The sequence below is a fragment of the Cyprinus carpio genome, chromosome A23 (assembly GCF_018340385.1).
Source record: "Cyprinus carpio isolate SPL01 chromosome A23, ASM1834038v1, whole genome shotgun sequence".
Classification (NCBI taxonomy): Eukaryota; Metazoa; Chordata; class Actinopteri; order Cypriniformes; family Cyprinidae; genus Cyprinus; species Cyprinus carpio.
In genome coordinates this window covers 20,252,707-20,269,254 of record NC_056594.1, presented here as the reverse complement: position 1 = coordinate 20,269,254, position 16,548 = coordinate 20,252,707, and the positions used below count along the sequence as shown (strand labels likewise).

Sequence of the window (16,548 nt, the reverse complement as noted above, 5' to 3'; positions counted from 1 at the left end):
CCAACATAGAATCACACAAAAGTAGCCTACCAGAACAATGTACCATGATCATGTGAAAATTTATGGAAAAAAAGAAATAAATAATATATTAAAAAAAAAAAAAAAAAAAAAGTTGTTTTGTTTTTCTAGTAAAAATATCTGAGCATCAAGTCTAAACTTGTTTGGACTTGTATTCAGAAAGTATATCTTAAAGTAAGTTTATATACTTAATATGTGACCCTGGAGCACAAAACCCGTGATAAGGGTAAATTTTTCAAAATTGAGATTTATACATCATCTGTAAGCTGAATAATATGGAATAAGCTTTCCATTAATGTGTTTTGTTATGATACAACTATTTAAAAAAACTCAGATTATGAGGGTGTAAAAAAAATCTAAATATTGAGAAAATCATCTTTAAAGTTGTTCAAATGAAGTTCTTAGCAATGCATATTACTAATCAAAAATTAAGTTTTGATATTTTTACGGTAGGAAATTTACTAAATATCCTTCATGGAACATGATCTTTACTTAATATCCTAATGATTAATTTCAAAAAATAAAAATCAATAATTTCTACTGCTACAAATAAACCCCAGCCTAATACTACAAAAATACCCCAGCGACCCAAGACCACACACATACATTGTATGTATTCACACATATATATACAGACTATAATTTTATATACTAATTATTATTATTATTACTATTATTAGTGTAGAAAATATTGTTATTATTTTATATTATTCTAAATAAATTATTTTGATAATTTAATAAGGAGTATTAACATTATATTTAATAATTTTTGTTAAATTTGAATAAGTTCCTAAAATAAAATAATTATGTTGACAATAATACTAATAATAAAATTATTACTACAACTACTACTACTATAAATTAGATATTAAAAATATCTGAACATCAAGTCTAAACTTATAAAAACGTAAGTCTTAACTGAACATCAAGTCTTAAATGTAATTTTTATTTATTTACATTTAATTTCTATTTCTTAAAATTTATTTTTATTTATCTAATTATTTAAACAGAACTTAGAACTTGATTAACAATGCAAATGATATCTGGTGATTAACTAAGTTAAAACCAGCCTCCTGAACAGGCTCTGTGAACATTGAAATTCTGAAATTCTGAAATTTTTAAGTACTTTTATCGTAAATAACATAATTTGTTAAGGTTAAGTAGTTAGGATTTGGTTTGGACCCAGTTTGGTGTCAGTAGTTAGGATTTTTGGTTCTAGTTTATTTTTATTTGTATCTCATTTGAAATTCTGAAATTTTTAAGTACTTTTATCGTAAATAACATAATTTGTTAAGGTTAAGTAGTTAGGATTTGGTTTGGACCCAGTTTGGTGTCAGTAGTTAGGATTTTTGAGTTTATTTGTATCTCATTTGTTCTGGATGCTTTATGTTTTTCATAATAAAATGGCATACATTATTGCCAGTTTCGGGGAGTAACTAAATAAATTATAAAATGATTGCTATCATCTTATGTGTGTACAAAGATACCTCCTGAACTAGCTTCACTGCAGTACGATGCTTTTTGTGAGTAGCTTACCATTTTCAAATTTGACTTGCTTTTAGCTTGGCCACTTTCAATGTACTTTCCCCAGCACTGGTTATTCCATATATTCTCTCTTTACATGAAATGTGTTATTGGTTTATAATCAGATGATTAAATCAATTGTTTGTTGTCTTTCTCTTACAGTTGTGGACGCTCAGGGTAAATCTTCTACTTCAGTTCCTGCCCCGGTGGAGTCGCTCCCAGCAGCAACAGCTGCCGTAAGGAGGAGGAAAGAGCGTCCACAGGTGCTGAATCTAACCGAGGCGGACATGGCAGGTGCTTTGCGGCCCAGAGCTGGCCGTCTGGACAGTCCAAGTAACCGTTACGCCGGGGACTGGAGTGGATGCCAGGAAACGTACCTCCAACCGAGCTGCCCAGAGGAGGCAGACTATGACGATGTTCCCATCGAAGAGCCTCAAAATGCAGGACAGGAGGACTTATCAAAGGGTACTGGAGATGTAATCTCCGAAAAAGAGTTGCCCGAAGCGGATGAGGCAGTGGAGAGGGTTGAGGAAATGCAGATAGAGGAGGAAGAGGAAGAGAGTGAGGAAGAGAATGCAATAGTTTTGGATAAGCTACAAGTGGAGAAACCACTTTCCATCAGCCTCTGCGATCAGATCCTCCCTGATCGCGAGGAGCACCGACCCAAAGAGCACACCTACCAGGCCTACATGAAGATTCAGGAGATTAGCCCAGTCCTAAGCAACAGGGTCAACCTGCAGGACCTGCAGGAGAGCATTGACACTCTAATCGGCAACCTGGAAAGGGAGCTCAACAAGAACAAACTCAACATAGGGTACTGACTCTTTACCAGAACAGTCGCGATATGCTGGTGATTGCCTTGAAACTTCAGCGCTACGGAACTTTCTTGCTCCCTTGCACACTTGGGATGCATGTACAAGAAGACATTCCTCACTTCTGATTTGTGTTTTCGTTTGTCTCCTGGACTCCATGTTGTTGAGCTCGTCATTGTTTTTCTTCTTATGAGAAGAACTCGTTGAATCCTGAGGGGTGCACCAGGTGCCTTCGTTGTGTTAAGGTGGTGCTTACGACAGTTAGAGCTTTTAGACTTTCTATGGAGGTACAAAATATTACGAGGAAAACCAATGCACTTATGGAGCCTGCTGTTAGAGGCACGGCCAGTTCAGGTACAGGTGTGAAGCCTTATGGTGGGAGAACTAGGTACTATAGATACATCCCTATATCATGGGTACTCAGTCCTGCTCATGGAGATCCAGCTTCCACTTCAGTTCCAACCCTACAAACACCAGATAATCAAGGTCTTGGGGTTCCCTTAAAGAGGTAGATCACAGGAGCAGGACTGAGTACCCTACCCTAACCCCAGCCCTACGACCCTGAACACTACATCAGGGATCTTGAATGCAAATTACCTACTGAGGAGATGGTGTTAGACTCCCTAAACTCTGAATGCTATATCCAAACCCTAACCCTATCCTGAATCTAAACAAGGGGTGTCCCGTCCTGCTTCTGGAAAGCCACCTTCATCTCTAGCTCTAATTAAACACACTTAATCCAGATAATCAAGGTCTTGGGATTTACTTTAAGAGGAGGTAGATCACCAAGAGCAGGATTGAGTACCCTACCCTAACCCCAGCCCTACGACCCTGAACACTACATCAGGGATCTTGAATGCAAATTACCTACTGAGGAGATGGTGTTAGACTCCCTAACCAACTGTAGTCCAAACCCTAACCGGTATCCGGACCCTAAACAGGGGTAGTCCTATCCTCTTCTGGAAGCCACCCTTACTCTAGCTAAATTAAACCCTAAATCCAGGTAGTCAAGGTTTTGGCCCTGAACCCTACATCAACATAATTGAACACAAACAAAAAATACATATTGAGCTAGTCCAAACTATAAATACAATATCACAACCCCGTAATCCTCAAACTGCTAGTTGGTAGTATAAAATCACTGCACCGTACTCCCTAAACTCTGAATGCTATATCTTAACCCTGTAGTCTTCACCCTTTAAACACACAAGCTAAACAAGTTCTTGGGATTTGCTTAAAGAGGAAAGTAGATCACCAGGAGCAGGATTAAGCACCCCAACCCAACGACCCTGAACCTTATATAAGGGGTCTCAAATGCAAATTACCTAGTGAAGTGGTGTTTGCTGTTAGTTTGAGATCCTTGCGACATACTCTCTAAACTCTGAATGTTATATCCTAACCCTGACCCTATCCTAACCCTTACACCCTAAACAAGGGATGCCTAGTCCTGTTCATGGAAGCCCACCTACAGCTACAGCTCTAATCAAGGTCTTTAACTACTGTCTTTTAACTTTTAGGCAGGTGTGTTGAAGATACATTTTGCTTGAAGGTGGCTCTCCAAGAGCAGTATCGAACACCCAACACCCCTTCGATTCAGGGAGCGACTAACGTTGCTGGTCTATTTGAGGTTGTGGTCATATAAGAATAAAACCGTGACTGTTTGAGCTTTTTTCCTTGTAAAAATACTTCAGACGTCCCCCTAAACAAGCTATGGACAGCTGAAGATGAATATGCTTGTAGTAAGTAGTAAAATAAATATTTAATAATAGTTAGGCGGAACTTTAATGCGAGGTTTTAAGATTAAATTTTAAAAATAACTTAAAATTGCTGACGTTTATTTTGCTTTTGATGGGCACCTCTAAACACATACTGAGTGGGTAAAATTTCACTTTAAATTAAAAGTGCAATCTGCCGCCTCCATGGTAACCATGGTAACATACAACACCATGACAACAGCCCCACCTTTTGATCATTTTATTTGTAAATGCATCATACTCAGCAGTCCAGGGATACAAACTCATCAGTATTTGACAGACACATGTATGTATGAATATAGTCGGAATATGTATTTTCGATTACGTACACTTCAGTTTGTGCATATTTAAATGTTCGTCAGCTACCTTGTAGTATTTGGCCTGTAGATCAGCCTTAAATAAATATATATATATTGTTGGATCTGTAATGGTATAACCCACAGTCACCGAACGTGGAGGGATTCTGGGTATTTTGTGGTCACGAAAGTGCAGGAAATTTGAGCATTGCATGGTCAAAAGCTTTACGGTCAAAAATAAAGTGTTTCTCAGTGTCTCCTACAGCGGGACGTATTTATGCGTGTAGATAGAGATTATTTTAATTACAGTGAAATTGTTTTTTTCTCCATTTGGCAGCTGCTCACGTTTATGGCTCGGTTGTAAATGTGCAGGTCTCGTGAATGTAAGACTGAATCCTTACATGAGCTGCTTTATTTCTGATTGTGCTTCTCGCCGGACAATGCTACAGTCTGGTTAAAAATCTCATTTTAAGTCTAAATAAAGGATTTGTTTCACAGCAAATAGAAAATAGAAACAAGTGAAATCATTTGGGTTGACGAGAGGTTCGTTCGGTTGCCGTAGCCTCCGTTTCCTCTCAGTGGGGACGGTCACACTAGATTTTAAGTATGCAAAAGTATGAACCTATTTTTTTTTTTTTATTTTGCATACATTTTTGCTAAATAGCTACATGTTGTGTGCAAATAAAAATAATAAAAACAATAAAATATTATATATATATATATATAGGCAACAGGATGCAATGTCATGCATACAGACTTCTAATTTTAATGCATTACGAATAATAATAATAATAATATATTCAGAAGATTAATATTAACTATTCCAATTTGTAGATTTCAGTATGCATGCTTTTAAATGTGTATAGATGTGAATCTAGTGTGACCGCACCTTTGGAGAGTTTGATCTGGTTTCCAAAAGTCTGGTTTGAGATCAGATTCCTGTTATACAGTGACTGATCCGCGTTCAGCAAGAAGGAAACTTGTGAGCTGCTTTGATAAAACATTCCTGTTTTTCTCTTCTGTGGTTTTTGTAAAAGCTTGGTTGTGCTAAAATGAGCGTATACGACTAAAGCAGATATTCTTTGTACTGATGCTGAGAAGTGTATGATCACATTAAAGGTTATGTTTCATGCAGCCCTGATGACTCGACTCTTCTTCTTCAAATGTCTGGATATATTTAGCAGCTAATTTTTGCAGATGGTAATGTGAATCGAAGGTCAGCGTCGGCTACAATAAGTCACGCTTGTCCTCAGTGGATTCACATTTCTGTTCCGAACGTTCCTGTAAATTTGTCACTGGAACATGAGCTGCCGATCTGTCATGTGACCACTGATGAATGAACATCAGTCTGATATATCAGATTAATCCATGTAAAAAAGTCTTTCCAAATGAATAAATAAATCCTTCCATTTTGCATTTCTATGATTTCTAATTCCATGAGCTTATAAATGAATGTACACAGCAGCTTAAATAATTTGATGATAAATGTTTTATTCATATTTAGATGTTTTGATTCTAGACTTTGATATATTGGTGACTTTGTATCTCAATTCTGCCGTTGTTTTCGCCACCGCATAAAAAAAAAAAAACAATAGAAAAAAAGGTTATGCAATTCTGATTTTTTTTTTCTTCTCAAAATTCTGTTTACATCTCACAACTCTGGCTTTTTTTCCCAGAATTCTGAGTTTACATCCCACGATTCTGACTTTTTGTTTCCGGAATGGAATAAAAAAGGTAACCGCAACTATTTACTTTTTTTTTTTTTTTTTTTTTTTAAATTTCAAGTTTACATCACACTTTATATCTTAAAATTCTATTTTTTTTTACACATTTCTGAGGGAAAAAAATATATAAATATATAAAGATATATATAAAGATATATAAAGAAAGATTGGACCATGATATAAAAAAAATACAAATAATTTGTGATTTTTTTTTTTTATCTCACAATTTTGACTTTTTTTTTCTCTCAAAGCTGCAAGTTTATATCTTGCTTTTTCTTGCCGTTTTAAGGAAAAAAAGGCAGAATTGTAAGATATAAACTCAGAATTCTGGCTTTTTGTTTCTTCCACTAAATTAAAAGAAATTAAAGTTAATGGTGATTTTTTTTTCTGCCCTTTTTTCTACACAATTCTGTGTTTATATCTTGCAGTTCTGACTTTTTTTTTTCTTGCATATCTAAGGAAATGCAAGATACACTCAGAATTTTGACTTTTTTGTTTCTGCCACAGATCTTTTCTCTGTTTGTGAGACATAAACTTCCATCACAGAGACTTGTTGAGATCTCTTCTGAAACCCATGTGAGATTCCCAGCCTGTTTTCCCCACATTCTTCTGCAGGTATGCTGGGTTAATGTCATTATGTAGGATGAGTTCTCCATCGGCGCAGATGTGTGTCTTCATCACACCTGCTCTCTGTGATAAACATCCAGAGCATCTGTCAGCATTTGGCTGAAGTTCAGACGTGCGATTGGCCCAGTCACATCCCGAAGACCCTTTGATGTGGAGCAGAGCCTTCTGATTGGCTGCCTGGAAGAGATGACCTTTGATTGGCCGGCGCTTCATAGAGGTGATCGTGCAGATGTTGTATCTGCAGACTTCTGTGGCTAACACTCGTGAACGGCTGTAAAATTACACATCTATCAGAGTATCAGACAGAGCTTAAAGGAGAAAAAAGCTTTATCATTGTTGAAACACAGCCAGATTTGGTCAAAACTGCCTTTGTTTGCCCAACAGGAACAGATGAAAGAAAGAAAACGTTGAGATAGACGTGTAATGCAGCTGGATAATGAGAGTTACAGAAGCAGAACAGAAGATGTGATTGTTTAGTTCATAAAGACGTGCGGCTTCATGCACCAGACACAAAAAACACAAGATTAACTTGAGCTTGTGAATTAGTGTTATTGCACACAAATTAAGACAGCTGCCAATATGTGTGGAATCCTAAAAAACAGTATCCCATAATGCAATCCACTCAATATGACCAGTGCGATGAATGAATTATAAATGATTTATCTTTCTTGACTCATTATCTGCAAAGAGTTCAAAGAAGGTAGGAATTAAAAATGGAAAACAACTTTTTTATTTCAGAGAGAAAAATGCCATCCATGCAATATGATGCAATACTACCTTTCTGAAACATTTACTATGAAAGCCTGTTTCTGCCACAGAATAAAAATTGCTACTTTTTCTCTCACAATTTAGATACTTTTGTCATATTTCTGAGTTTGTATCTTGCAATTATGAACTTTTTTTTTCTCAGAATTGCAAGATATAAACTCAGAATTGCAAGGGAAAAAAGTCAGAACTGTGAGATGCAAACTTGGACTGTCAGAATTGTGAATTTATATCAGCAAAGAATAAAAAAGGTAATTGTGTCTTTTTATTTCACGATTCAGAAAACTTTCTCGCAAATCTCATAATTTTCAAAATTACAAGATATAAACTCAGAATTGCGAGATGTAAACTTAGAATTCAAAGAAAAGTAAGAATTCTCTCAATTCTGAGTTTATTATCTCACAGTTATGACCCTTTTCTCAGAATTGCTCATAAGTTTATATCTCAGTTTGAAGGAATTTCCGAATTAAATTTATGTATAAATGATGTAAAATCTTTACCGAAATTATTGTATTTAGTTCAATTGTATTCAATTCAATTACTGTATTTGGTTTATGCATGAATGTAATTAATTTACAAAGAAATGTGCTCTTCTCGTTTGTGTTTTTAAATGGTAGACAATAAACAGCACTCAGTTCAGTGGATGAATTAATTGCATTTTATAAACTCTCCTGAAAGTCACTGTAGGTCGACCAACACATTTTTTTGTCACGTACACTGCTTAAAAAGGAAGTTTAGTATCTATTGAACTGATACGAGTCTGATCAGTATTGTACATCAGTGGCTGAACGTGTGCATATGAAAGCAGATAAGCAGTGATAGATTAGCTGTCGGAGGTGAAGCGGCTGAATTAAGAGCGTGTTTGATTACGGCGCTGAGGGGAAACGAAGATGAACTCAGACCAGTAACCAGAGAAAGAATCGATCTTCAAGGCAAAATCACAATAAACAAAAATAAACAAAACAAACTTACAATAATAAAACAATAAAGCAATTCAAATACATTTGCTAAAATAATAAATATTTTAATTTTATAATTTGGAACCAGTCAGCAGCTGTTGTTGCCAGAACTTTACCATAATCTGTAAATTTTACAGATTTAGCAGCTATTAGATTAGAACTGTTCCATAATCAGTAAAAAAAATCCATTTGCATTCCATTAAATTTTTTGAAAAAAAACATGTTTATTAACTGAATAACACTGAATGTTTTTTACATCATTCTAATCAGAATGACTTAATCTAGACATTTTTCCCCCCAAGAAATGAACTACATGAACCAGTGTTAATGTAATGATGATATGATGATGTTTCTGATGTGTTACAGGTCTGATCTGTCCTCCGTTTCGGTCAGGAGGGCCCATAAACAGCTGTAAAACACACACACTTTTTCTAGAGCCAGAAAATGTTCGTACTCCTTCAGCACTTCTGTATTGTAGTAAAATAACTAGACAGAAATAAATGAGTAGTCAGTCATATTTAAAAACAACAAAAAGTTTAAAGACACAAAACAGCATTGCTACTTAAATATGAGCTTTGTGTCTGTTTATCTATCCACAGATACGCACAGTACTGCAGCACCACTGGATTAACATCGTTTTTTGTCCTGGGAATAATACTTTTGTTAAATTTAGAGTAAAAATTGGCAGCTGTGGTTGCCGGAACTGTTATTATATTTTTACAGTTTTAGTTGATACATATTTTAATTTACAGATCTTAAACATTACAGGGGGAAAAAAAATGAGTATTTCATAAACTTAAATATGGTAAGTAAACCAAATTATTTACCTTTATAATAAAAACAGTCTGTGAAGTTTTACAGTAAAAATCAGCAGCTGTTGTTTGCCAGAACTTTACCATAATCTGTAAAGTTTACAGATTTAAATTTTCAGAACTTAAATTTACAGTAAAAAAAAGAAACATTTTTCATTAACTGAAATGTGTCAGCAGCTGTTGTTGCCAGAACTTTACCATAATCTGTAAATTTTACAGATTTGAATTTACAGAATTTAAATAAAGTCAGCAGCTGTTGTTGCCAGAACTTTACCATAATCTGTAAATTTTACAGATTTGAATTTACAGAATTTAAATATACAGTAAAAACATATCTCATTAACTGAAACGTTAACATACCGAATATTTTACCTTTGTAATATACTGACAACCATCTTTTTAAAAAAAACACTGTATATTATGAGCTAATAATAAGGACTAGAAATGTGACGTACTTTTTGAACTTCCAAAAGAAGTTACATTTCAGGATAATCCTTTACTGTAAAATTACATGAAATGTCCCATCAGATTAATTACAGAGAAAGGTAACTTACTGTAACCACTAGGTTTTTCCTTACCAGCATTTTTACGCTTTTTTACCATCTTCAATTATTAAAAACAATTATTAATCATTAAACATTTAAAAATTAAATATAAAAAAAAAATTATAAATTCTGAGCTAATAATAAGGACTAGAAATGAACACAATCTTTATTTATACATCATTTTACATTTGAGGATGACATGAAAGCCAGGTTTTGTCACATCTGGACACAATATGGTGGTACAGACAAAGTAAACAGCTGTAAATACACACACACTTAATAACCGCAGGTTTAATCTTCTGTAATTGTATAAGATCTTCTGTATAATTTAACAATTAAACATCAATAAATTATAAATTAAAAATCACTTAACCAAATGAGGAGTCACGTCACACAACATCAAAAACACAAAATCTAAACACACAACAGCTGTGTGTGTGTGTAACTCACTAGTTTGTCTGAGATATTTTTGCCACCGCTGCGTGTGTCCTGCAGTCTCTCCACATGTGCTGAGATATCCCATAATACCACCTGCAAACACAACACAAGCTAATAAAAATGCTGTATGTCATAAGTTAAAAGTGTTACAGTATGATAACATGTCATAGATGATGCACATACTGTAGACTTATATTGAACATTAATATTACCAGAACATCATATGTTTGGTATGTTTTAGGCCTAAAAAAGAAGAAATAACACCACAGATGAGAATTCATTGGAAAGGCAAGGTAGGTTTAAATATCAAATTTATCAATTTGCGACTGTGTTGCCAAGGGGGAAATAATATTTCTGCTGAAGTGCATTGGAAAGGCGAGGTAGGTTTAGGGTATTATCTACTTGCTATCTATCTATCTATCTATCTTGCTATCTATCTATCTAACTGTAGAGTGTTGTCAGTCAGTCCAGTTTTCCTCACCTTCTAGAAGCTCTGTCTGTATATAAGGTCTCTGTTGAACACCAGCAGAAGTTCATCTTCAGGATTCTCTGTTGAACACCAGCAGAAGTTCATCTTCAGGATAGTCCTGCGGTAAACGAATAGAATTCTTTTCAGGGTCTCAACCTTTCTGAACCAGGTCTTTAACCACTAGGCTACTCTAAACCAGCTCCATCTGCCGAGGTTCGGATCTTCTTCAGCTCATGAATGCTTCATGGCTTCAGAATGTGTTTGTTAATCTCACCAGCACTAATTGTTTGATGGGGCTGAAGTCAGACATGAACACTGTAGTTTTCATGTCCTGGATGATGTCTTCTATTTCAACAGCTTGTAAGGATTTTCTCCAGTTACATCCTCATCTGCCCGGCAACCAAACAGCTCCTGTGTGGCAGAGGTCAGGACCAGCAGGAAGATGTAGTCTGGATGGCCTGTAGGGGGTGGAGTCACTGCAATCAGGTATCAATAATACTGAATATACACTTTGAGTTGTTGCCAGGAGGTTGCTGTGCAGTTGCTAGAATGTTGTGGATGGTTGCTAGGGGGTTGTTATGCACTTGCTATAGTGTTGTATTTTTTCTCTGGGTGCTATACACATTCTATAGAGTTTTGTGTGGTTGCCACCAGGTTGCTACCAACCAGCTACTAGAATGTTGTGGATGGTTGCTAGAGGGTTGTTATGCACTTGCTATAGTGTTGTAGGTTGTTGCTGGGGGTGCTATACAGTTGCTAGAGTGTTGTGGGTGGTTGCCAGGGGGTTGCTATGCAGTCGCTAGAGTGTTGTGGGTGGTTGCCAGGAGGTTGCTATCCAGTTGCTAGAATGTTGTGGATGGTTGCTAGGGGGTTGTTATGCACTTGCTATAGTGTTGTAGGTTGTTGCTGGGGGTGCTATACAGTTGCTAGAGTGTTGTGGGTGGTTGCCAGGGGGTTGCTATGCAGTCTCTAAAGTGTTGTGGGTGGTTGCTAGAGGGTTGTTATGCACTTGCTATAGTGTTGTAGGTTGTTGCTGGGGGTACTATACAGTTGCTAGAGTGTTGTGGGTGGTATACAGTTGCTAGAGCCTGTAAAGTGTGTGGTGGTTGCCAGGGGGTTGCCATGCAGTCTCTACCTGCAGCTATTTAGTCCAAAAGTGTTGTGGGTGGTTGCCAGGGGGTTCCTATTCAGTTGTTAGAGTGTTGTAGGGGCTTACTTTGCAGCGGTTCCTATTCAGTTGTTAGAGTGTTGTAGGGGCTTACTTTGCAGCCGCTAAAGTGTTGTGGGTGGTTGCCAGGAAGTGGCTATATAGTTTAACTGCTTATGGTTTAGTTGATTTTGTTGCTAGAGTGTTGAGAATGGTTGCCAGGGGTTTGCTGTGCAGCCACTTAAGTGATCTAATTTGAAACCTTTCATTCTTTTTAAGGCTAAGAGACAAATACATTCTTGGGTGATTAAGTACTGTACTTCACAAAATGATTTTAAAAATTTCCTGCATCTTGCACTGAGGATTTTCCCTCTTTTTGTCACAGGTGTGACACAACCAAAAGCTCTCAGCTGTTTTGTCCAGTGTTTAACTGACAGATGTGCTCTTGAATGAGTGTGCTATACTAACAGAGATATCAGCTTCCCTTCAGAGCGCGATCAGTGACGTAACTGAACCTGAACTGACATCGAAGAGACTCCAAATGGAGGAGAGACCTGGTAAGTATATACAGCATACAGTGATAATGAATGGTGACTGGAAATGTCATGATTCAACAATGACAAAACAAGCAGTGTGAACATTTTTGGGTGAACTTTTCATATTCATGTCAAAGTGTATGTACATGTTATGTTCTGTGTTTGTGGCTTTACAGGTTTGAACACCTGAGGGAAATCCAAACATCATCAGCACAATCTCTCTCAACAGGAACCAGGTGAACATGTTGTAGCCGGTAACATCTGATACGAGCGACAGTGTTCAGGTCATTTAATCAAGAGGAGCCGCTGGCGCTTTACTGCAATGGAAACTCATATGGTTTTATAGCTCCTATAATTACATAACTGCGCTTTCTCTATTAACCGAACACACGTGCCCTTTAGAAAACATTGAAAGGTAGCTGTCTGGGATATTGAACAAGACGTGTTAGACTTTTAATGAGGGTTTATGACATTACAAACTCTAATTTCACAGGTAGAAGCAGTTTAATGATTTTATCCATGTGTCAACGCTTAAATGCAAACACAAACAAAATACAAAAGGGTATCAAGATGCATTTTTATGATGTAGTAACAAGTCCTGGAACTGCTGTATTGTCTTAATATGTAGCCTACTACAAATGATGTGTGTTGTGAGTAGGACAAGTAGGTAAACTGGACTTTGAGAACAAAAGATGAGAGAAAGGAAGTCTGGCTACATGCCTCCAGACATGTTTGTATCTCAGTATCTTTAATCTGATCACAGCTCCTGGATGAATGGAAAAGAACGAGTGGATTCATGCTGGAAACAACTCAGAGACACTCTAAACAGATCTGAGCATCTTTGGTACAAGAGTACCTTGTAAGTTGTCTTCAGATAACAAAAAAGTGCTAAATATGACCCTATAAGTGCGATATGAGACACTTGCAAGGTTCTGATGCACCTCCATCTGGAGAGGGAGAATTATTCTTTTTTTTTTATCTGCAAAAAATCTAAGACATTAGAAATTGGAAGATGCTTTGAACACTGAACAAGGATTAACAACACTATAAATAGTGATAACAGTATTTGAAAACAATACAGTGTATTTTTTCTTGATTTGGATGGAATATTTTTACCTTTTCCCTTGATTTTATTGGCCTCTTTGCTCCTGGGTCTCTTTGAACTCATGTCTGCTGGTGGAAAAGACAGTAGAAAAAGAATGAGTTTAATAGTATGCTATTGCACACATAAATGAAAAACCTAAATGAAGTCTTTCTTACTATGTACAGTATGCATGTAATAGGCTGAATGACCTACTAAATTTCTTTAAGATGCAATGTGCTAAAGGTTGCCAACAACGCTTTCTTTTGAGTCATTATATTTGAGATGAACACAAATATGGATTAAAATTTCAGTAGTTAATTATGCAATAATGTATTTGTATCGCTGAGACATAGTATGAAAACTATAATGTTCATTACATGCTACCTTTTGGGCAAAACAGGTAATATACAACATAAACAGTAGTATGCAGTAAGCAGTGCACTTATACACTTCTATAAAAATACATAGGCGACATCTGGTGGTGAAAATAGGAAAAATATTACAAACAGTTTTATCCCACATTCTTCTAAAGAGTGTAACTATGTTTTTATGATTTAAAACTACATAAAAATCACAGAAAACCACATAATACAAAAAAAAACTGAATGGCAATAAAAAAACACAATTGGTACTTAAAAATTAATGTAAAAGTTTATGTAGAGATGTATTTGAGGCTGGTCTTACTGTTATGAATGTACCATATATAGGTGTTTATATTGTTCTGTGTCTAGATAAAAACACATTCTGTTAGATTAGGAGAAGTTTGATTTGGTCATGTTGTTTACTGTTGACTTGAGATATATGTGCTCACTATACAGTAAGTACAGTAGTACAAACTAACTAGCAGTTAACCAACATCTTGAAATGAGACCAAGGAAATGAGAAAGGATGTTTTAAATAATCAGAACAATATACATGGTTATATATATATATATAGAGAGAGAGAGAGAGAGAGAGAGAGAGAGAGAGAGAGATATGAATTGTATTTATGATGGTTATTTTAGATGAACATCTGTTGTCAAAATAAGATGAGACCTATTGTGAAGAAAATAATAATAACAATAGTAGCAAATAGCAATAATAATGAAGTTGGTTGTTATTAATTTGAATAATAATAATATATTAATATTAAAATTAAAATTAAATTAAATTAATTAAATTAACATTAAATTAAATTAAATTAAATTAAATTAAATTATGCATTTAGCATTGACGCTTTTATCCAAAGCGACTTGTACAGTGCATTCAGGCTATCAATTTTTACCTATCATGTGTTCCCGGGGGAATCAAACCCCAAACTTTGCGCTTGCTTGTTAACGCAATGCTCTACCACTTGAGCTACTACAGGAGCACTCAATATAATATAATATAATAAGAGTAGTATTAATATAATATATCCAAAAAGAGTAGCATAATATCATCATCATCGGAAATAAAAAAAAATTAACTCCAAAAGATCTCTTGCTTGAAATGACATGGGCACAGATAATCAGAGCATTTGTTTTGATAAAATTAGACAAGTAATTTATTTGATATGAAGAAAAATATAAATGAAGAAAAAACATACCGCCAAACAAAACCCAAGTGAAAGGTTTTAAAGTGGTGTGAGTCTATATTCTCTGTACGGTATCAGAATCTGCAGCATGACTGGATGTGTAGTTTTTGTGTGTGTGGTGTGTGTGTGTGTGTGTGTGTGTCGTGTGTGTGGTGTGTGTGTGGTGTGTGTTGATGTGTGTGTGTGGTGTTGTGTTGTGTGTGTGCGATTTTCCTGCAGCATACCACAGTGTGTGTGTAATATCTGTGGGTTTGGTGGATGTTGTCGGGGAGTGTGTGAAATGAGACCATGAGCTTGTGTTTAGGTGGATTTCTTGATGAAGCGCAGCTTGAGGTAAGCGAAAAAAAAAAAAAAACTTATTCTGCCCATAAACAGAATGTGATTGAGAACATTATCTGAAGTGCTGGCAGGGGGTGGAAATCCTTCCTTCACTGAGATCTCGTAGGTTGAGCTGGGTTTTTAGCACTGAAGTGAGGTGATCGTGGAGAAGCAAGTCCCACTTTCCCCATCTCACTTGCTTGTTTTCATGCTGGTTCCTTTCAGCCACACATAATTTCTTGATGCTGCACTTCTGCCAATGCTCTCCCAGCAATGTCTCCTCCTCCCACAAACAACAATGCAAGTGTATTCCTTTGATGTTTGTCCCATCTCACTCGGAGTTTGCCCCTTTCTTTCACTCAAGACTCTTGCACTTCATTGCAAAACACAGAAGTGTGCAGAAATCATCCCCCGCTCATCCTGAAGGCCTCGATTAGCTGCTCATCCACTAACACTCTTATTTTAGTTGCACTGACAAACCTTTTGCTCCATATATTCATTTCAAATCCATTCCTAACTTCTCTGCTTTCATGGTCATCTCACTTATTTTTACACACATTTTTCATTTTTTTCCTCAGCCTCACTAAAGTACATCACCTTAAACTACATTACATTGTTAATGTTGGATCAGCAATACATGAAATGTCCTTTTGTTCTTTTCAAGTAACTCTACTTTGATTTAATTACCATTTCTTTTTTTCTTTTCTTTCTTTTTATTTTTTTCAGGTACAAATGGCACTTACATGCAGCTTCATACTTGCACTTTAATGTGGCCAATGCACTCATTGATTTCTACAGTTATTGTTCAGTAAAACAACAAATCATCATCATCATCATCAGCCACAAATAAACAATTTAAAAACACAAACAAATAACAAATACAAATCACCAAATTCAACAAAAAAATTAAAAAAATCACTAAAACCAATAATTAATGTACTACAATAACTAAACCTGACACCAAAATTGCATGTACAAAATAAAAAACATACATAACAAAACCATTAAAAAACACTACATAATACAACTGCCCTTTATTGTTTTATTAATATTATTCAATTATTAGAATTATTACAACTGCCCTTTATTGTTTTATTAATATTATTCAATTATTAGAATTATTATTCAATTATTATTGATGTACATATACATCTACTATATACAC

At 35.6% G+C, this 16,548-nt stretch overlaps 1 protein-coding gene across 1 annotated transcript in view; it reads left to right on the top strand.

The window, feature by feature from the left end:
- The window catches only part of LOC109064964 (rho GTPase-activating protein SYDE2-like), a 34,966-nt gene extending 31,721 nt beyond the window's left edge, over positions 1-3,245 (top strand). The window contains exon 9 of the mRNA XM_042713734.1: positions 1,705-3,245. Coding sequence (XP_042569668.1) covers positions 1,705-2,363 — 659 coding nt within the window. The 3' untranslated portion in view covers positions 2,364-3,245. The remainder of the gene's footprint in view (positions 1-1,704) is intronic.
- Positions 3,246-16,548: the final 13,303 nt, after the last annotated feature.